This window comes from Phyllostomus discolor, chromosome 7 (assembly GCF_004126475.2).
Source record: "Phyllostomus discolor isolate MPI-MPIP mPhyDis1 chromosome 7, mPhyDis1.pri.v3, whole genome shotgun sequence".
Classification (NCBI taxonomy): domain Eukaryota; kingdom Metazoa; phylum Chordata; class Mammalia; order Chiroptera; family Phyllostomidae; genus Phyllostomus; species Phyllostomus discolor.
In genome coordinates, this window is record NC_040909.2 from 138,077,502 (window position 1) to 138,097,946 (window position 20,445).

The 20,445-nt window shown below is 71.2% G+C and overlaps 2 protein-coding genes across 2 annotated transcripts; both read right to left on the reverse strand.

The window, feature by feature from the left end:
- Positions 1-1,578: 1,578 nt before the first annotated feature.
- On the reverse strand, positions 1,579-3,700 carry ARC (activity regulated cytoskeleton associated protein). Its single transcript, XM_028533763.2, has one exon. It carries the CDS (start codon positions 3,046-3,048, stop codon positions 1,825-1,827), a length of 1,224 nt encoding a protein of 407 aa, XP_028389564.1. The 5' UTR covers positions 3,049-3,700; the 3' UTR covers positions 1,579-1,824.
- A 7,900-nt stretch (positions 3,701-11,600) lies between these two features.
- JRK (Jrk helix-turn-helix protein) lies at positions 11,601-20,058 on the reverse strand. Its single transcript, XM_028533605.2, has 2 exons — positions 18,180-20,058; positions 11,601-11,613 (listed from the first exon to the last, which is right to left on the reverse strand). Exon 1 carries the CDS (start codon positions 19,829-19,831, stop codon positions 18,194-18,196), a length of 1,638 nt encoding a protein of 545 aa, XP_028389406.1. The 5' UTR covers positions 19,832-20,058; the 3' UTR covers positions 11,601-11,613; positions 18,180-18,193.
- Between the last annotated feature and the right edge of the window lie 387 nt (positions 20,059-20,445).

Below are 20,445 nucleotides of genomic sequence, written 5' to 3' on the forward strand. Positions count from 1 at the left end.
GACGGGCTATGGCTCGTGTGTAAAAATAAAATCTGGGGGGCCGGCAGGGGCACAGAGTGAAGGAGCTGACGGTCACCTGCAGACGTTGATGGTGAATCTGGGAGCCCCCAGCGGGCAGGCAGAGCGGCCCCCCAAACAGGCCAGGCTCTGCGGCACCGGGGTGCTGGTGCTGGGGCGTGGGGGACGGTGTGGTCAGGGCCTGGGCAGCGGTGGCTGGTAGAGAGCCAGCTGGAGCCCCAGGAGCGAGGCTTTGGGGTGTCCTGGGGCCGGCCTCCTGGCCTCAGGCCGGGGCTCTCGGGAAGCTCTGGCGTGGGCGGAGGCCGCGCAGGGCTGCTGGGCTGCTGGGCCGGAGCAAGGCACGGCCCGGGGTGTGGGGCCACGGCTCCAGCCACAGAGGTCCTGGGGGCCGGGGGGCGGGGCGGGCAGGGCGGCGGGCCCTGGCCTTCAGGCCGGGCATCTTCGGCGCTCTCTCCCGGGCCCCTCCTCTCTACAGCAGCCCCTCTGGGGCCTCAGACGGCTCCTCCCGCGTGGGCAGCTGGCGGGAGGAGCGGGCAGCGGGCAGTGCCAGCCACAGCAGCGGGGCTCTAGGCGAGCCTGGGGACCTGGAAGGAGGAAGACACAGCATGGTCAGGGGCAGGAAGGGCAGAGCAGGGCTGCTCCCTGGGGCCAGGGACCCGGGGACCCTGGAGGGCTGCCCCCAAGCCGGCCCAGAGGCCTGGGGCAGGGGCAGGGCCTGGGGAGGGACCCCCAAGGCCCCCGGGGGAGCACAGCGGAGGGTGGGAGTCTCGGTGGGGGGGTTGGGGCTCCATTACCTGTTGTCGCTCTCCTGGCTCCGGAGACACCGGCGGCTGCCTCAGCCGGTTCGGGGACTCAGGCGTCTGGGGACCCCCGCCTGCCGGGGGCTGAGTCACCCGCTGAGCTGAGCTGGCGTGAGTCACGGACACCACTGCGGGAGAGGAGCACCGACACTGTGAGAGCTGGCTCAGCAGCCTCCCCCGGCCCGCCTCCCACCCGGCCCCTCTCCCTGGCCCCAGGGTCTCTGCTCCCTCCCGCCTCTCCACGCTGCGGCCCCCACCCCAGCCCTGCGGCTCTGTGGGCTGGCCTGGAACAGGGACTTGGCCCTGGGCCCTCCCGGTTCTGTGGCGACCCCTAGTGGCCGTGCCCTGATGCGGGGGCTCACCTGAGCGGCCAGGAGACCAGGAGACCAGGTCTGCTGCTGCTGCTGCGGCTGTGCCTGAGCTTCGGGTGTCCCCTAGGACACGGAGCCACACTGTGCTGTCCGAGGCGGGCTGGCGGGCTGGCCTGCAAGGCGACTGCCAGGAGGGGGCGCCGGCCCGGAGGTGAGGTCTCACGGCACCGGGCACCGGGCACCGGGCACCGGGCATGCTTTTGCTCCTGCTCCGGGGTGTCCCCCGAGCGAGCGTGGTGCCTGCTGGCCGGAGCCACGGGGGCTCATGGCTTCTGAGGGCCCAGAGGGCCCAGGCGCGGAGCAGGCTGAGGAGGCGGAGACCGCTGTGGTGGCCTGAGAGAGTGTGTGTACTGGGTGGGGCGGTGCGGTGCGGGGCGGGAGGTGGCCCTGGACGACAGACGGAGGGAGGGGGCCGGGCAGGGCCCTGCAGGGGACGGGGGCTCCTTCACTGTGTGGGGGACGCTGTCCAGAACTGGGCGGCATGTGCTGTGCGAATCGGGCTGGGAGGCCGGTGGCAGCGCGTCCACCGGGTGGGGGACCCGGGCTCCCCCTGCGGGGGTCAGCCCGGCTCAAAAGTCTTGGTTGGCAAAGGCCACAGGCGGGATGTGGCGGGCAGGCCGGGGCCGCAAGGCCCTCTACTCGGGCTGGGTCCGGTCGCTGGCCGCAGACTCGTTGGTGAGGGCCGGCGTGAGCGCCTCGTCGTTCTCGTTCTCGTTCTCAGGCTCAGCCTCGGCCTCGTCCCCGGCGGGGGGGTGGGGGCTGGCGGTCTCGGACGCCGGCTCCAGGCCGCCCTCCACCTCCAGGCCCCGCTGGATGAGCTGCTCCAGGGTCTTGGGCAGCGGGTGCCGCAGGAAGCGCTTGAGCTTGGGCTGCAGGGTGCCCACCACGTACTGGATGATCTCCTCCTCCTCGGCGTCCACGTGGAGCGTCTGGTACAGGTCCCGCTTGCGCCACAGGAACTGGTCCAGCGGCTCGCCCTGCTTCTGCGGCAGGTCCAGCTCGCGCTGCAGGGCCTCGCGGGACAGCGTGCCCTCGCTGTACTGCAGGAACTCCTTCTTGAACTGCACCCAGTTCCGCACCGAGCCCTGCTTGAACTCCCACCACTTCTTGGCCGGCCCGTTCATGTGGTTCTGGATCTGCGACAGCCAGTACTCCTCGGAGCCGCCCACCTGCCGCAGGTACTCCTCCAGGTGGGTGAGGAACTCGTGCGGGTCCTCGAAGATCTGCGTGTCCACGCCGGGGCTGGGCTGCCCGTCCTCGCCGGGCCCCCAGGGCGGGTACTGCTGGGCCTCCTCCAGCTCCTGCCCCGGCAGCTCGCCGGCGGCCGGCGGCGGCGTGATGGCGTAGGGGCTGACCGGGAAGTCGTAGCCGTCGGCTTCCTGAGAGCAGCCCTCGGGACCCCCGACGCCCACGGAGACGGTGTGGCGGGCCGCGTCGCCGCCCACCTGGTACTTGCTGCCCATGGCCTCCAGGCGGTCGGCCCACCGCTCCAGCCGGTAGAAGATCTCCCGCCACACGTGCATCTCGCGCTTGACCCAGCGCTCCAGGTGGGCGATGGTCTCCTGGCAGCGGCACAGGCAGGCCTTGATGGACTTCTTCCAGCGCTGGGAGTCGCTGGTGGGCACGTAGCCGTCCAGGTTGCTCTCCAGCTTGCCCACCGACCTGTGCAGCCCCTTCAGCTCGCGCTCCACCTGCTTGGACACCTCCGCCAGCAGGTGCCGGTGGGTCCTCCGCACGTGCTCCAGCATCTCCGTCCGGCACTTTCCGATCTGCAGGATCACGTTGGGCTTGGCCACCTGCCCGCCTCGAGGCGCGGGGTAGGCGTGAAGGCCGCCGCTGGTCCTGTGGTCCAGCTCCATTTGCGCGCAGGTGCTGGGACGAGCGGGAGGCGGCGGGCTGCAAAGTCCTCCTGGGCCGGCGGGGCTTCGGGTCCGGCCGTGCGCAAGTGCGGGCGCGCCGGCAGCGGCGAGTCTGGCGGGGCGGCGGAGGCTGAGTCGCTCTGGGTCTGGTGCCGCGGCGGCGGCGGCGGCAGCAGCGCAGGAAGGCGGCGGGAGAGGCGCAGGAAGGCGGTGCGGGAGCAGCGGCGCCGAGCTCTCTGCAGCCTGCCGCCGCGCGCCGGCTCTTTATGCTGCCAGCGCGGCCGTGGGCGGCCCCTGCGCTGAGTCCCGGCTCCCATTGGCCCGCGCGCCCGCCCCGCGAGCCCGCCTCCGCGCCCACTCAAGCTCGGCACGGAGGTAGGGCCCACCCCCTGCACACACGCTGGCCCCGGGTGACTAATCCGCTGGCTGCGCCGCCCCCTCCCCAGGTCACTCAGCCTGCAAAGTCTGCGGGCCGCTCTGGGCACCAGCGACCACCCTCGGCCGGTGATGGACCGGGCGGGGGCGGGGGGTGCAGCTGTGTGCCTGGAGAGGCCACCCCCACCCAAGGGTAAGCAGGAAGCCCCTCCCCCAAGGCCTCAGGGTGGGCCTTCTCTTCTCATCTTTCTCGCTTTACTGGGGGGTGGGGGCGGGGAGGGGTACCGTGCTGTACTCTCCTGTGTTCTCATTGCTCCCCGCCCTGACGCGGAGCCTGCCCAGTCCAGCAGCAGCCGGCCGGCCGGCCAGCCACAGGTTAACCCTGACGGCCGCCAGGACACTCAGACCCTCCATCCCCTGAGCCGAAGGCTTCAGGGCGCCTTCCGGCGCGAGACACAGGCTCACTCTCAAGTGTCAGGTGTGAGTCCCAAGCGTGGCCCCGAGCCTCTGCCCGGCCCCTCCGCCTGTGCGTGCACGAGGGCGGCCCCGGGCACTGGTGTGGAGGTGCCGGCCTCTGCCGTGGCCGCCAGGACCGCCCCACGCCCAGGGCTTCAGTGAGGCCCAAGGCTCCCCCACTTAGTGCCCCTGGGGAATCTAGAAGCTTCTCCCTGGGGTGGGGCGGGGAGGAGGTGGAGGGGTCCTGCCGGGGGCTGGGCCCTGAGCCCCCTGGCCCCCGGGGCACCTGGTCAGAAGCTGCAGACTTGCAGAGGTGGCGGGGGAGGGGGGAGGGCAGTGGCGCGGGAGCCTCTGCAGTGGCGGAGAGGCTGAGGCGAGAAGACACCACCATATAAGGAGCAGGGCTCCGGAAGCTGAGATTCCCCTCCGCCTCCCTGGCAACCGCGGCGGGAAGGACGTCCTTCCCGGGTTACCCCAGGGGGACGGGCCTGGGCCCCGGGTCCTCTGATGCGCACCCCCCCGGCCCCCCGGGCTTGGGGAACAAACACCACTGTCCCCAGCCAGAGGTGCCAGTCGTGGCCAGTGCCGGTCCGGACGCCTGGGCCCGGCTGCCCCTTCCCCTCTCCCCCCTCGCACGCGCACACACACACACACTGCACACTCATGTCCCAGTCACAGCTCCCCACACTCGCACCCCCCACAGGCACACTCATCCCCCGACACACGCGCCCCCCACACACATGCTCTCCCCGCGCCCCTCGCACGCCCCACCGGCTCTGGCTCACTCCATGACACACCGCTCGGGTGCCCACACTCCGGGGTCCCCTGCTCCCCGCCCCTCCCCCGCTCCCGGGGCCCCCTCCCCGCCCAGAGCCAATCTGTCTCCTCCTTTTCCCCGAGCTTCCGCCCCTGCTGTGGACGGGAAAGTCTTTCTGGCACAAACTCTCCAAAAATCGCTCTCCTGGCATTTCTAATTAAAGGCGAGTGGGTGGGCAGCAGGGGTGGGGGCGCACGGTGCAGGGAGGGGGAGGCGGCAGGGAAGCTTCCAGAGCAGGAATCCCGGAGTCTCCGGCCGGGCGTCCCCGAGCGGGGAGGCTGCAGGCCTGCGAGTGAGCCACCTGCAGGGCGTGTGTGACCGGGAGCCCGGGCCGGCGTCTAAGGTGAGCCCAGCCCGTGTCCGAGGGCCCTGGTCGGGGTGGGGGGCGCCCCCGAGCCAGCCGGCCGGGAACCTCACTCACCGCCCACGTGCACGCGCACGCCTGTGTGCCGTGGGCGTGGCAGAGCCGGCACCCGAGTGAACAGGAGCAGCCCCTCGGACCCCCACAGTTTACAAAGCCCCCGAGGCCCCTGAGGGTGGCATTCAGGCCCCGGTCCCCTGACCGGCTGGGCACCGAGCCAGGGCCCAGCTCTCTGCTGTCCTTGGGGCCCCAGCGGTCCCCAGCCTCCACCCTCCCCACCCGAGGCTGCAGTGGTCCGGCAGGGCTTGTAGGGGGGAGCCGGGGAGGGCTGCACCAGGCAGGGAGCCGCTGTGGGGCTCAGAGGGGCTGGGGGAGGGGTGAGCAAAGGCAAGAGATCGGAAGGCAGGGGTGATGCTTCCCCTTTGGGGGCCGGCGGCCGAGACAGGGTGTCAAGGTCGGGCTGGGCTTGACCCAGGCCCTGGGCTTCCCCCTCCCACGGCCTGGACGGCCAGCTGGAGTCCAGGGAAGGCGGGCCCGGCAGCACGGTGCAGGGGCGAGCTCTCGGGGCGTGGTGACAGGTGGCAACAGGCTGCGGCCCTGCTGGCTCGGGAACACATAATCGCTGACCAATTACCGCCCCAGGAGCCCTCCGCAAACCTCCGCACTGGAGCCCGGCTCCATCCCGGCGCCTCTGGGAAAGGGGCCGCCCCACCCCCCGCCCTGCCCTTCTCCCACAGAGCGCAGACCCCCACCCCCAGCCTCGCCCGGGCAGGACGCTCAGGGTGGGGAGGGCCGGGTGGGGGGGTGCCTGGGGAACCCCCCCTCTCAGAGCTCAGCCGGTGTGCTGCTCCTGGGCCTGACACCTTCGGAGCCTTGCCTGCCTGCCCTGGGAGGAGGGGGAGGGCAGGCCTGGCCACCACGGGGGGTGTCTGCCCCCGCTAGAACCCAGGCAGCTCCCCTTCAAGCCCCTCCGGGGCTCGGACTTTTGCCCCTGGGCCTCCAGATGCTGATGTCAAAATGGGTCTCCCTCAAATCCAAAGCCCCGGGGAGCCCCACCCCCTGACACGGAACCCTGTGCCTCTCAGACCCCCTTCCAGCCTCCGACAGCGCCCGCCTACCGAGTGCCTCCCCACAGCCCCACACCTGCCCACGGGGGACCCCACAGTGCCAGCTCCCGGGGCCCCCCGGTGCTGTGTGGGCAGCCAGCACCTGGGTGTGAGTGGCACGGGTGGGGGTGGGGGCCAGCTCTAGGCCACCTCGCACCCCAGCCCCGCACCTGACACACACACACGTGCTTGTGCACGCACACACGCGTGCAGAGATGCATCGGCGTGTGCGATGTGTGTGCATATATGCACACACGTGCCACACACATGCGCCACAGGCATACCCTCACCCGTGCGGACCATTGTGTGTGCACGTGCACACGTACACGCAGAGATGTGTTGGCGTGTGTGATGTGCGTGCATGCGTGCACACATGTGACCCTACACACACACACACGCCTGTGCAGACCATTACGTGTGCACTCACACACGCTCCAGCTGAGGCCAACAGCTGCCTCCCGGCCCCGTCCTCGCGGAGGACACGCCGGGCGGCTGGGCATGGGGCGGGGGTGTCTGCCTGCCACTCCCCCTGGCCTCTTGCTGCGTGGTCTTGGCTTGTGGTTCGGGTGCCCACCCTTCAAGGGACCGCTGCTCAGGCTGCCACCCCGGGGGGCTGTCCGAGCCACATGGCCTCGTCCGATTGCCACCACGGACCAGGCTGGCCCTGTGCCCGCCGCAGGGAGCCCACAGCCCGGCCCGGCTCCTGGACCTGCCCTTCCTGGCGGACAGCCTGTCTCCACTCCAGCCCAGGGGTCCCCGAGCAGCAGGGCCTGTGACACCGGCCTCCCCGCTCCGGGCTGGGCCCCCCCTCCAAGCTGCTCCCCCCACTGCCACACACAGGACAGGGCGTCTGTGGACTCGCGGCCAAGGGCTGCATCCCGCGCGGGCCTTGCCCAGGGCGGGCCCTCGGCGGGGTCACCGACGGAGGGAGGCCCGGCCCTTGTCGGCCCATTTCTGGTCGGAGACGTTGGGCCCACCCCAGCCTCAGTTTCCCCCCCGGGAAACAGGGTGAATGGGCTGGGGTCCCCGAGGCCTAGGGCCCCTTCTCTTGCCCTGCCATTCCCGGCCCGAGCCCCCCGACACAGTGTCACGCCTGGGACCTGGGGGACGCGCAGCCCCCGCTGTGGGCTCCCCGCCGCTGCCCCCTGCTCGTCTGTCTCCGAGGCAGTGCTGGGGCGGCCGCGTGGGTGAGCAGCTGGCAGACGGCCTGCCGGCTGAGCCAGGCAGCCAGGAGGCACCTGCTGGCCCTGCCCCAGTCCCAGCCGGCATGCCCTTCCCCCCGGCCAGGGTGCCGCAGAGGGGAGGACATGGGACACCTCGGCTCAGAGCTGAGACTGGCGGGGGGCGGGGTTGAAGACCAAGGAGGAAAGCCGGGCTGAGGTGGGGAAGATGGAGGCGCCGGGACGCCAGCAAAGGGAGACGAGGATGCGGTGGCATGCTGTCCTGTCATCTGTCACGGACACTTCCTCCCCCCGGCCCCCACCCGCATCGTCACAGACGTCCAGGGAGTGGCAGCGGCAGGGACCCTGGGCCACACCGGCCTGGTGTCCCCACTGCAGCAGGGCAGCTGGGGGCAGGATGGGGCAGGGGTGTGGGAGGCCCCTCGGTGCAGGGCACACGCCGACGGCGGGTCGGGGGGCCCGAGACAGGAGGGGACGGTGGGGGGCAGGGGCTGGGCGCGGCCTGCGGCTCGGGGAGGCCTCACGGGGCCGGGGGACGCTTTCTTTCCGATCCCCCCTTCTCCGGTTTGGCAGGGCGCACTGCGTCTTGTCCCCGGAACAGGCGGCCTGTTCCTTCCCAGCCGGCACGGCAGAGCCCCCCACCACCCCCCCTTCCTGCCTCAGCGTCTTCCGGCTCAGCATCCGAGGAAAGTTTGGTATTTTTCCGATGATCCTGGCACGGCGGTGCCTGAGCCAGATTCTCCGTGTGCCCAGCAGGCGTCCCCCGAACCCAGGACCAGGAGGCCGAGTCCAGGAGCTGAAGGCCTGGGGGGCGGGTCCCCCGGCCTCACCACCTCCCAGCCCTTATGGCGGAGGAAACTGAGGCTGAGAGAGGGCCAGGGACTCGGCCGGGCCTCGCCCCAAGGAAGCCAGGGCCAGGGTGGGAGGGTGAGGGGCGTGGGGAGAGGCCCGCCGGCCGCCCCCAGTGAGCGGCCTTGCCCTGCTCATGCTCAGCTCCCTCTCGGGCCCAGGCACACAATCGTCTGTGCCCTGCTCGGCCCTGCGGTGGGTTAATTATTCAGTCGACAAACAGCTCCCGGGCCCAGCTTGGTGGGCACTGCGCCAGGTGGGGTGCAGGGAAGTGTGGATCACCCCATAAAATGGGCACCATCACCACCCCAGGGAGGTGACCCCCACGGCCACCCCATGGAGGGCGCCCGGCACAACGCCGCCTGCAGCGTCTGGGGATCGGGCTGGTCCCTGCTGGGCCGAGTCCAAGCTGGGTCCCGGGCAGGGGAAGGACCTGCCGCATTACGGTGGGGGCCCCACCCAGGTGTGGGCGGGGCGTGGGGGGGCACGAGACAGGGGCTGGGGGGCGAGTGCAGCTCCATTGGGGGGGGGGTCTGGGTCTCAAGGGCGCCCTCAGGTGCGCAGCTGCCTCGGGCCGAGTCTGAGGGTGCACAGACCACTGGACAGGGCTGGGCACCTGCCTTCCCTCCTGCTTCTCCGCGAGGCGCCGTGCGCCCTCCTGCCCTCCATCACCCATGTGCACGGGGCGGGCTGCACTGACGGCGGCCGGGGCCCTTCTCGGCCCAGGCGGCTCGGGGGCCGACGGCCTCGGTGCGCGGTGAGGAGTGGGCTGTGTCTGTGGACGCCTCTGGGGGTCCTCCGGCTGACATGCCCGGCCCCCGCCCACCACCCCGCCCCGTGTGAAAACCCAAGTGTGACACTGCGTGTGGCTTCAAGTGCCATCCGAAGCCGAGTCCTGCGTTGTCACCTCCAGGAAGCCCCCCCAGCGTCCCGAGGCCGGGCGAGCCATCCTCTGGGAGCCCCGGCCTCCCCGGAACCTGCCTGCCCCTGGGCATGCGTGTGTGTGTGAGTGCGTGTGTGTGAGTGTGCACGGTGTCTTCCTGAACTCCATCCAGCTGAGGTGTGCCAGGGCCCGAGCTGGGCAAGGCCCGCCTAGGTCCTGCCCCAAGGAGACTGCTTGCATTCAGAAGTGCCGCACTGCCCCCCAAGTGCTGGGGCCAGCGGCCCGGGGGGCCCTGGGGGGCCAGGGACAGCTGGGGGGCGAGCAGGGGTGAGCTGGGGACAGGGGTGCGGCAGGGCGGGGATGGAGGCAGCTGGGTTTTGTCTGTCTCCAGTGGCGGAGCCTGGGGGGCGGGGGCAGTGGGAAGGGGTCCAGAGGCCCCCCTCACAGCAGCGGGTCTGTGTCCTGGAGGGCGGACAGCGGGCTGTGGGGGCAGGCAGGTGGGGCGATGCTCAGGTCAGTGCCCCCCCCACCCAGGGCCCGGTGTGGCAGATGGGGGAAGGGACCGGCAGGGGGCTGTTCAGGGCCCAGGGTTGAGGGTGTCATGCAGAGGCCCCAGCGGTCAGGCCTGGGAGGAGGCCAGGGCTGCCCAGCAGCCACCGGGAGCTCCCTGGGGGCTTGGAGCCTTAGCTGCCCCCTCCTCTCTGCCCCACTGGGTCCCACCCAGGCCAGTGGCCGGCCCCTCAGCCGGGGTGGGGGCTCGCTGCCAGCTGGCCCTGGCCAGACACCCCGGAACCGGAGATTTGGGACACAGCGCCAGGGAGGAGGTGGCGTCTTCCTGCCGTCCCTGCACCTCCGGTGAAATCTCTCCGCAGCGCGGCAGCCGCTTCCGGAGCCATAAATGGAGTGAGGCTGAGAATAGCTCGCTGTGACGCGCCAGGAGCTTCCCCACGTAGGCAGCGCCCCGCCCCGCCTCGCCCGTGAGGGGCCCGGAGGGACCCCGCGCGGCACCCCTGCTGCCGGAAGTGCCGGCGAGCGGCTTGGCCAGAGGCCCGGGACCCCCGCCCCGGCTGCCGGCCTGCGGCCCGACCTTGACACAGTGCCCCCCTCCCGTCGCCTGCTCCCCGAGCGCTGCGCCCAGAGGGTCCGCCGTGCCGCCTGGGGACAGTCCTCCCGGAGCCCAGCGGCCCTGCCCAGCGGCCCCCGGCCTCCCCCAAGTCCCCAGCGCTGCGGGAGCATGGGCACAAGGCGGGGCCAGCAAAGCAGGGGCCGTGGGGACTCTCCGAGACCTACTGGGTGCCGGGAGTGGGGGGGCTGGTCTGAGTGAGGGAGCGCAGCCCCAGGGGCTCCGGGGGGTGGGCTCAGAAGGGTGTCCTCCGTCCCCAGCCCCTCCGGGCCTTCAGCTGGGCCACCGCTCTGCCCGCCGGCCACTGCCTCCCTGCCCTGCGGCTGGGCCTGGGTGACCAGCCCTTCCCTGCCCCCGCCCCACCCAGCTGCCACTGGCCACTCCATCCAGCTGCAGGCTCTCTCCTGGGCTCCGGGCCTGCGTGTCCCATGACCGCCGGCCCGGACACCCTGTCCAGCAGCCCCCCAGGCCGGTGACGTCCCACCCAGCCCCTGGTTCAGGGCCACGGACACCCCCCTGTCTGCTGTGGCCCCTCCGGCACCGGGCGTAAGGCCCATGACCCTGGGCCCTGGGGACTCTGCCGCCCTGCCACAGCCCCCTGGTTGCCTTGGTCTCAGCGCAGGTGTCCACAGCCGGACAGCGGAGCCTCCGTCCCCAGGCCAGCGGCACGTCTCCGGGCACCGGCCAGGGAGGGGGCGGCTGAGCCTCGGTTTGCATCCCGACCTCTGGCCCCCGGGGCCGGTCCTGGCCCCACTGCCCGCAGCCGCTGCCGACATCGGTCCCGGCCGCTCCAGACCCAGAGTCTCGGCTGCGTCAGTGGCTGGGGGGCCGCTCCTTGGGGGCTCGGGGTCGCTGACCAGCCCCGGGGCAGGCTGTGCAGGGCACGTGAGCGGCATGTTCGTCCCCAGACCGCGTCCCTGCTGCGTTGTTCTCAGTCCGAGACCCTCGTCTGGGGCAGGCGCCCCGCCGGAGGAGCTGGGGGGTGGCAGTGACCCCTGGCCTCGTCTCTGCCCTGCCCAATCTCCGTTTCGTGGCCTGATGCCCTCGGGGCTGGCCCCTCTGCCCACCCAGCCCCAGACGGCGCTCGCTGGTGCTGCCGTCCTCACCGCCCCCAGGAGGCCAGGGAGGCCGGGCCGTGCTGGGGTGTGTCAGGGGCAGGGGCAGGGCGAGGGTGTGGGGCCCTGTGGACCGCCCACTCCCACACACACACACCCCGTCTGAGCTGAGGAATGGGACCCCCGGACCCACTCCAGTAAGGGCCGGCCCCCTGCTTGGACGCCCCTCCCCCTTCCTCCCCAAAGCCTCCTGGACCGAAGCCCCCTGCGGCCCTCACACTGGGTCCCTGTGCCCCTGGGGGGGGGGGGGGCACTGGGGGGTCCCCAGCCCCCGCACTGACCGTGTACCCCTCAGCCACCTCGGGACCCTCGGGCTGTGCCGGGGGCCCCCCATGTGGGGCTGGGGGTCTTGGCCCCCTCAGACAGGAGATGCCCCGGGACGGGGTCAGGGCGGGGCCCATGGGTCCGGGGTCCTCAGGGGAGAGGCCAAGGGACCGAGCCCTGCCCTGGGAGCTGGGCTGGGGACAGTTCCGCTGCCACCCGCCCGCCCAGGACCTGTGGGGGCGCCCCCCGGTGGCCAAGGTGGGCGCATCACCAGAGCATGTGCATCCCCGGAGCCACAGGCGGTGGCGGTGGCGGCGGCAGCTTGGTGAGCCGTCCACCCGCTGGACGACACCTCAGCGCCAGCCAGGGAGCCAAGTGCGGACAGGCCTGGGTCCACAGCCCGCCCACCGCCCGCGGAGGCCACACCCCTGAGCCCCCAGACGCAGCCCCATTCTAAAGGCAACGGAAAGGCCGCATCCGGAGCCCAGTGTCTCCGTTGGGGAGCGGCCGGGAGCTGGGGGTGCAGGAGGCGGGCCCTGGACAGGGGTGCCCCCAGCAGGAGGCACTGACATGAGGCCTGAATCCCAAGTTCCCCCCGAGCCAGCTGTGACTGCGGCCCCACCTGCCTGACCCCAGAAGACCCGGCAGCTCTGAAGGCATCCCACCGGCCATCTGGCCCTCGGGGGGCAGAGTCCACCCTTGGGGGAGCTCCGAGGGGTGTGGGCCCCGTGGGTGACAGCCCGGCTGACCCAGTGGGCGGGACAACCCCCTGTCCTCAAGTCTCTAGAAGATTCCACGTCACTGGAACCCTCAGACACCACGGCAGCCGGCAAGCCGCTCCCAGACCCCAGGGCTGGGCGGTGGGGGACCGCCATGTCACTGGGTAGGAGCCTGGCTTCCTGCCCAGACACTTCTGTCGCCGGAAAGGAAGCTTCTGTCCCTGGGAGAGCGGGGGGCGGGGGGGGCGGGGCGGGGGTCTGATGAAACCGGAGGCACTGGCTGAAGGGCCGGTTCTGTGCCCCAGCGTCCCGCCCTCCACCCCCTCAGTGTGACCGTGACACCGCCGAGCGGCAGTGAGGACCTGCCCCCGCGGCCGTGGAGTGGCCGAGACGACAATGGCGCCGGCCCGAGAGGCGGTGGCGGGGACGGGGGCTGACGCCACGGCCCGGCATGTGGGTGCTCAAGAAGCGGCTGCCGTGACCACCACCAGGTGTGGGCGCTCCGGGACGGGGCCCCTGTGGGGAACGGGCGGGCTGGCCCAAGGGCAGGGGCCACTGGGGGACAACTGGGAGCACTGTGGACCGCCCCCGCCCCCGAGCCACTCCCACCACCTCCTGCCCACCCAGGGCGGCTCCAGGTCCCCAGAGCCGGGACACCCTCCGGCTCCAGGAGACTCCCCTTCCCCTGGGCCCGCTGGGCCGCCCATCCTGCCAGGTCCTCTCCTCCGTCCTCGAAGTGGCCCCCGCCTGGCTGCCCAGGGGGCGGAGACCCTCGGCGGAGCCTCCCGGAGAACGTGGAAGTGGCCACCACGGCCCCCTCCCCCGGGCGGTGCGGGGTTGTGGGTCCCCGTCTCTGTCCAGGTGTAGCAGCAGCCGGCCCCCCACCCCAGCTGCTCTGGCCGCCCTGTGCCAGCAGCGTCTGTCTGGGGGACCCAGGACGGCCGGCCTGAGCTGAGGCACCGAAATCACTGCACCCCTGGCTGGGCCCCCTTCCAGGGAGGTGGACGGCGGCCCCAGGGCTGGCACCCTCTGCCTGTGAGCTTCCCCAGGACCCGGGGCTCCTGCTAATCAGAGAGGATCCGGCTCTGGTCTGAGGGCCCTGCCCCCCCATGCCATTCACACAGTCACGGGTCCCAGGGCCTGCAGGGCACAGACCCCGCAGCAGCGTGGCTCAGGGAGGCTCAGGGACCTGTGCCGGGGTGGGGGCGGGCCCAGCTCTCCCCTCCCGCCCCCTGTCCTCCGCCCCCTGCCCTCCCTCCCTCCCTCCCTCCCTCCCTCCCTCCCTCAGCACGGGCTGCCCAGAGTGACAGAAGCTACTGCCAGGCAGTCGCAGCCACACTACTCATTACTGCCACTCACCGCTCACCACTCGCTGGGGGCCTCTGACTCACCTCCCAGCTACCTGCCGAGCCTCCTCTGCAGCGGAAAGAGGCCTTTGTGTCTCCGCGCGGAGCACGTCACAGCTGGCACCCGGCCCTGACGCACCTGCCCAGGCAGGTGGGCGGGCGGGGGGGGCGGCCCCTCCTCCAGGCTCAGGGACAAGCACCTCGCGGTGGGAACTCGGGACACGCGAGGGGAGGGGACGGAAGGAGGGCCCCCGCTGTTCCCGGCAGCGCCTGTCCCGGAACGAGGAGTGCCAGCCCCATACAGGTGCTTGCGCCCAGACAGCCTGGGTGGTCGGTCCATGAGACAGAGGCCTTGGGAGACGGGACCACCCACACTCCTCACTCCAGCATCATCCTCACGAAGGCCCACCCGGGTCCCGTTTTCCCAAGTGACTAAAAACCGTCCTTTTACCCTTGTGTGTGTGTGTGTTTAACCTGTATGTGTTAACCACTTATTCTTTCAAATCGAGGGTGAACGAGACCCCCCAGCACCTGAGCTGATGCCGGCAGGCCGGCCCTGGGCCTGGGGCCACGAGGGGGGCCCAGGAGGCCCTCGGTGCCTGCAGCACTCAGTGACACAGGACACCCGTCACCAGCAGGTGGCCATGGGCACACCGGAGTCAACAAGCCGCTGGCCTGGGGTGCAGACGGCCCAGGGCCTCCATGGTGGGGTGGCCGGGGGGGCGCCTGAGGAGGGGACCTCAATGCATGTGGTGGAAGGGACAGGAGGGAGGGTGGTGGGGTCTGAGGGGGACCCAGCCCGGGGGACTCCCCACAAGAGAACAGGGCCAGCTCCATCGGGGCCTGACCAGCCTGAGTGTGCCAAGGGCTGGGCAGGGGGTCCGGCGACACCTGGCCCCCAGCAGGCGCCCAGGAAAATGTGGCCGATGGCGGAGCTGAGCCCTCGCCTCCTGCCCGTCCTCCTGGCCCTTCCTCCTCGAATTCCCCAGGCAGCTGGGTCTGCCGGGGCCGCAGGAGGGGAGTGGGGAGGTGGGTGCCCACAGGCCAGGTGGCTTTGACCCTTCTGTCCCTCCTGCTGGAGCTGGTCTCCGGGGGACCCCACTGTCCTGTGAGGCTCTGCTGTCCTCAGCCCTGTCCCTGCGTCCCAATCGTCCAGCCCTGGGGTCTCACGATTTTGTGTGTGTGTCACCCATAACATAAAACTCACTACGTCCCCCACCTCGCCTGGACAGCTCAGTGGCACTGACCACATGCACAGTGTCATCGTCACCCCCATCTGATTCCAGAACCTGTCTTCAAGCCAGACAGGGCTCTGAGCCAGCGCCCCCACCCCCAGCCCTGCAGCGAGGCCCCGATCGGCCTTGGGCAGGCCCACAGCCCCCCACCACAACCACACACCTGTCCCCAGCCCAGGCGCGCGCGGAACCCCGGCTCAGCGCCTGCAGGCAGCCCTGTCCCCCGCGCTGTTGCTGTCCCGGAGCGGCGACCTCGGACCGCAGGGACGACGCCCGGCAGGCGCAGGTTGGAGGCGAGTCCGCGGACTCTCTGGGTTCCGCCTCCAGACGGCCGACTCGGAGGTTCAGCTGCGGGACGGGGCGCGGTGTGCATTTTGAATCTGTCCTTGGAGATCGGGGTCCACAGACCCCTGTTCGGCCAGCTCCCCCTGGTGGCGAGACCCTGGGTGTGTGGGCCCCACAGACGGACGGGACACCTGGGAGCTATGCTATGGGGCTCCCAGGGTGAGGCAGGGGTGCAGGGGTCTCTTCCTTCTAAGGGGCAAAGTGAACTCAGGCCGGTCCCTGGGGGTCGGAAGGATGTGATGGGCTGAGCGGTGTGAGGCCCCGCCCAGGGCGGGCAGTGGGGGCGGCCCCAGGCGTCCCAGCCCCGCCCCTCCCTCCACGAGCGGCCCCACCCCCACCCCGCTGCTCTCAGTGGCTGTTTTACTTTTTTCAGAACTTTAAGAAGGTTTTATTAACACAAAGACAGTGAGCACACAATCCGTCTATCCGTCTTCCTCACTGCGAGGCCTGGCGGCATGGGGGCTGGGGACTCTGCCGGCGGCTGGGCTGCTCGGTCCACCGCGGCTGGCTCTTCGCGGGGACGTCGTGAGCAGCCCCGCACGGGAGGGTTGTCGCACGTCGGCAGCACTTCAAGCTCCTTGACGCTGGGGGCCAGGAACTCCCGAAAGCCGCTGGGCAGCACGTGCTTTGTGTCCTTCTTGCCCCCGTCACTGACGCCAGGCATCGAGATCTGGCCCTTGGATCTCCTGCGCACCTACCGTCAGGGCCGCTGGGTCTCCGCCGGTTCCGCCCGATTTTGACGTAGCGGCTTGACTGGTGCCGAATGAACCTCTTGGTCCTCTTTTTGGCAACCTTGGGTGTCACGCGGGGTCTGAGGTGGCTGCCACCTCCGTGGGCAGCGCCCAGGGAGAGAGCGAGCAAGTGGCTGTCTGGTTAAACGAGGAGGTGCAATGAGAGCCAGTGGCCTGTTGTTCTAGAGCCACAGGTGGGAGATTCTCGGTGTCCTCATCAGGGCGGGGGCGACAGGCTGGTTGTTGCTGCAACCCGCCGCCCCACCACAGGCGGGGACTGGCTCCGAGGGGAGGATGGGGCGCAGCCTGGCGGGGGGCCCAGTGTGGTCCCGCCACAGGCTCAGGCTGGGACTCGGGGACAGGATGGGGAGCCAGAGGGGGGGGCAGGGAGGGAGGGGCGGTGGGAACAGTCAGGAAGGGCCCCCCTCCTCCAGAAGCCCCCGGGGCGGTGCCCACTTGCCCCACCAGATGCTGCGGCCCGTCTGCTGAGCTCCGTCCACGCTCATGCCAGGCTGCTGTGAGGCTGTGTGTGGGGGGGGGGGGGCACCCCCACCCCTGTGCTGGCCAGCCCCGGCCCAGACACCCCAGACCCCGGAGGGTGCCTGACGGAGCTCTCTTCCTTGGGCCAAAAGCGGCCTCTGCTGCCTGGCCAGCGCCCCCTCCAGGACTCCAGCCGCCATCTGGCTCGCAGGGTGACCAAGAGGCTCGGGCCCACGCTTCTCAGTGTTGTGTCCAGTCCAGTGGGCCCACCTAAGACTGTTTGGGAGAAGAGTCTGAGGCTGCAACACCCCTGAGACCCCCAGACACGGGGCAGCAGTGGGCAGAGCAGCGGGGGGGGCGGGGGGGGGCGGACACTCAGCAGCTGCGGCCCTCTCCCAGAGAAGCCCAGGGAGGCTGGTAGACAGGTGTGCTCCCCGGAGCCGGTGCCCTGCAGGACGCCTTGCAGGGCCCACCGGCGCCTGCACCTTGAGGGCCTCCCTCCGCCTGGCAAGCCCTTGGCCCCGAAGCACCTCAGCGGCAGCGGCAGCGGCGGTGGTCGGCCCTGGAAGCAGCCCCAGGGACAGACACCGCTCAGCCGGCCCTCCGACAGCATTTCCTGATTGGCCACCACAGGCCAGGATGGCTGCGGCTTGTCAGGGGGGTGACACACGCCCACGGCCTGGAGTCCAGGCCAGGGGGGCCCCGCCTGCCGGCCCCGCCCCAGCTCCACCCGTCCAGCCAGACCCCTCTTCTAACCCCCCGCCACCCCTCAGGCTGCGGTTCGGTGGGGCGGGGGCGGGAGTTGGAAGTGACACAAGATGACACAGCAGTGTGCGAGGGGACAGTGAGGACACTCAGACCGCGAGCTCCTGTCCCATCTTCACGCACGCAGGCGGGCAGGACGCTCGGCCATAGCCACGCGGCCTCGTGCCACGCGCGTCGGGAAAGTGGTGAAACGCTCGTGTCCCCTCGGCTCTCAGAACCGCAGCCTCCCGGAGGGATGGACAGCGCACGGTGACAGTGGCGGGTCCCTCCCGCTGCCACGAGATGCTGGGGACAGCGCAGGGCCCGAGGTCCTCCGCCGGTGACCGGCAGTCCGGCCCCCGCTCCCGCTCGCTTTAGGCGAAGCAGCTCGGGCAGGCCGGCGTGCAGCCCACTCCCTGGTCACCCTGGTGCGAGCCCAAGGGCAGAGGGGCTGCCGGGAGCAGGGAGGGGCCCTCAGGAGAGTCTCGCGCCGCCCAGTGCTCAGTGCGATCGCACCGGAAGGGGGGCCACGTGCCCAGGCTGGCGACAGGCTGCCCGTGCGAACACAAGCAGGGACTCTGCTGGCCTGAGGTCACCCACTGAGTCCCCGCCCCCGGGGACCAGCCCCCGGGGCCCACCTAACACAGGTGTAGCCACCAGACCAGGAGCCCGAACCCCATGGGGGGGAGGGGGGCCCTGGGTGTCCAGCCTGTCAGGCGGCAGCGGCTGCTGCCATCAGCTGGCCGGAGTGCTGGGGCAGAGAGACATCTGCACGCCCGGCCGGACCTCGCCCTGGCCAGCAGCCGCCAGACCACCATCTGCCCGCCAGTCCCGGCTCTGGCCGGGGGGCTCTAGGATGATTTTGGTTGGGTGGCACTTCCAAAGCGTCTCCTTGAGTCACACGACAGGACAGGTGACAGGTTAACCGGGATGCGGGGGGCCACGGGGTCTCAGCACCCAGTCCCTAGGGCAGCTCCCGCCAGCCGGCACCCGTTGGCCACCCCGCTGGGCGCCATCAGTCCTCGCCCGTGGTGCACGGGGCGGGGCCCACGGTGGCACAGCCCCCCCCACGCTCCTGGGGGCCTTCGAGCTTGACCACAGCCCTGAGGGCGGGCCGCCGCTGCCACCCCTGCCGCTGCCGCAGGAACACGGCACGCAGCGCACGCAGCTGCCCCAGCTCCTGCGCCGTGAAGCACGGCTGCCCCTCGGCGAAGCGCAGCACCGCGTCGAAGGCCACGGCGGCCTGCTCCCAGGCCGCCTCCTCGCCCTCCCTGGGGGCTGCGGCCTGGCCGTCCTTCTGGGCCTGCTCCGGCTGGCCCTGGGCCGCGCACCCCGCTCCGGCCCCCGGCCCCGCCTGCTCGGCGACCACGCTCCCGGGGAGCCGGGACCGGGCCTCCCTCCCGAGCTCCAGGACGTGCGCGAAAGTCTGGTCGTGCGGCCTGGCCCCGAGGCGCTCCGGCTCCTCCTCGGAGGACGAGCCCTCGGCCAGCGCGGCGGCGGGCCACAGCTTCCTCCAGGCCCGGCTGAAGACGGCGCCGGGCACGGCGTCCCAGGCGCAGGCCACGCTGCAGAGGGCGTCGTTCGCGCCTGCGCGCGGGGGCGAGCCCTGCGGCGCGGCCGGGGGGCCGAGGAAGCGCCGCAGGAAGCCGCGGCGGATGCCCCGGTCCATGGGCTGCAGCAGCGCGGCGGCGCCGGCGGGCAGGAAGACGGTGCGGATGTTGCCGCAGGCCAGCTCCGGCTCCGGCGGGCGGGCGCGGGCGCCGTCCAGCAGCAGGACGGCTTTGCTGCCCTCGGGCAGGCCCAGGGCCCGGAAGTGCTCCCTCACCGAGGGGGCGAAGATGTGGCGGAACCAGTCCGAGAAGACCGCCCTGTCGGCCCACGCGTGCCCATGAGCCCGGGAGGCCACGGGCAAGTGCTGGGTGCTCTTGGGAGCCCGGGGGCCGCCACCTTTCCCGAGCACCAAGGGCTTGATCCTGTGGGAGCCCGTGGCGTTGGCGCACATGAGGACCGTCAGCCTGTCCCTGCCCTGCCTGCCCCCGGGCGCCGGCCCGCCCTCGGGGCCCGGCCCGCACTGCCAGGAGAGGCCGGTCTCGTCGGCGTTGTACACCTGCTCCGGCGTCAGGCCGTGCTCCGCGGCCAGGCTGCGGAAGAACCCACAGAACCGCTCCGCCGCCTGGCGGTCGGCCGCCTGCTTTTCCCCGGACGCGTCCAGCTTCTTAATGCCGTGTCGGGCCTTAAAGCGCCACAGCCAGCCGCCGGAGAACACGCAGGGCTCGGTGAGCTGCATCTGCGCGTAGAAGTCCTTGGCCTTCTCGATGAGCATGGGGCCCGAGACCGGCACGCCCTCGGCGCGCCTGCCCAGGAACCACTCGTACAGCACCCGGTCCAGGTGCTCCAGCTTGGGCGTGTGCAGGGTGCGGCGCCGCTCCAGCGCCTTGTTGGAAGCGGAGCTGGCGAAGAAGCGCAGCAGCCGCGCCTGGTGGGCCTTGATGTCGTACAGCGTGGACATGCCCACGTTGTACTCCTGCATCAGCGCCTTGCGGCTCTCGCCCTTCTCCAGGCGCGCACAGATGTCCATCTTCTCCTTCAGCGTCAGCACCACCCTCTTGCGCTTCGCCCCCGGGCCCCTGCCGGCCACAGGCTTGGAGGCCATGTGGAGGGAGGTGGCAGGACCCGCACAGGCGGGCAGGCGGGCAGACAGGGGACAGGCACCTGAGCCGGGAGCCTCCTGCCTCCCCCAGCTCCCCTGTCTCCCTCCTCGGCCCGCCCGTCCGCTGAGTCTCCTCTGTGCCTCTCGGGTCCGGTGACCTCGCGCCTCAGCTGTCCCTTGTCTTCCACTCCTGGTCACGCGGCCGGCTCCTGGGGCCTCTGTCGAGTCACACAGTCGTGCGGCCTGGCGCCTTCGCTTCTCCACGCCGCCGAGACCTGCGGCCTTCTCTGCGGGAGGGTGGCGGCTCCTCCCCTCAAGCACAGACCAGAGCGGTGGGGCCCCGGGAGCTGGCTCGGGCTAGCGGGCTGCGCTGTCGGAGCAGGGCACTGCTCTCCGGGACTCCAGGCGCTGCTGTACACGCATCCCGAGCGGGAACTGGAAAGCGGAGGGAGACAAAGAGCAATGATGTCACGGAGCACGGCCCGGGCTGCCCGTACACACAGCCTTGGAACTGCTCCTTCCAACTCCAAGCAGCTGGTGCGGCCGGCCAGAGGGCAAGTCCCATGTGGAGCACGAAAACGCGGCCCGTTGAGACCACAGCTCAAAAGAAGTGAAGG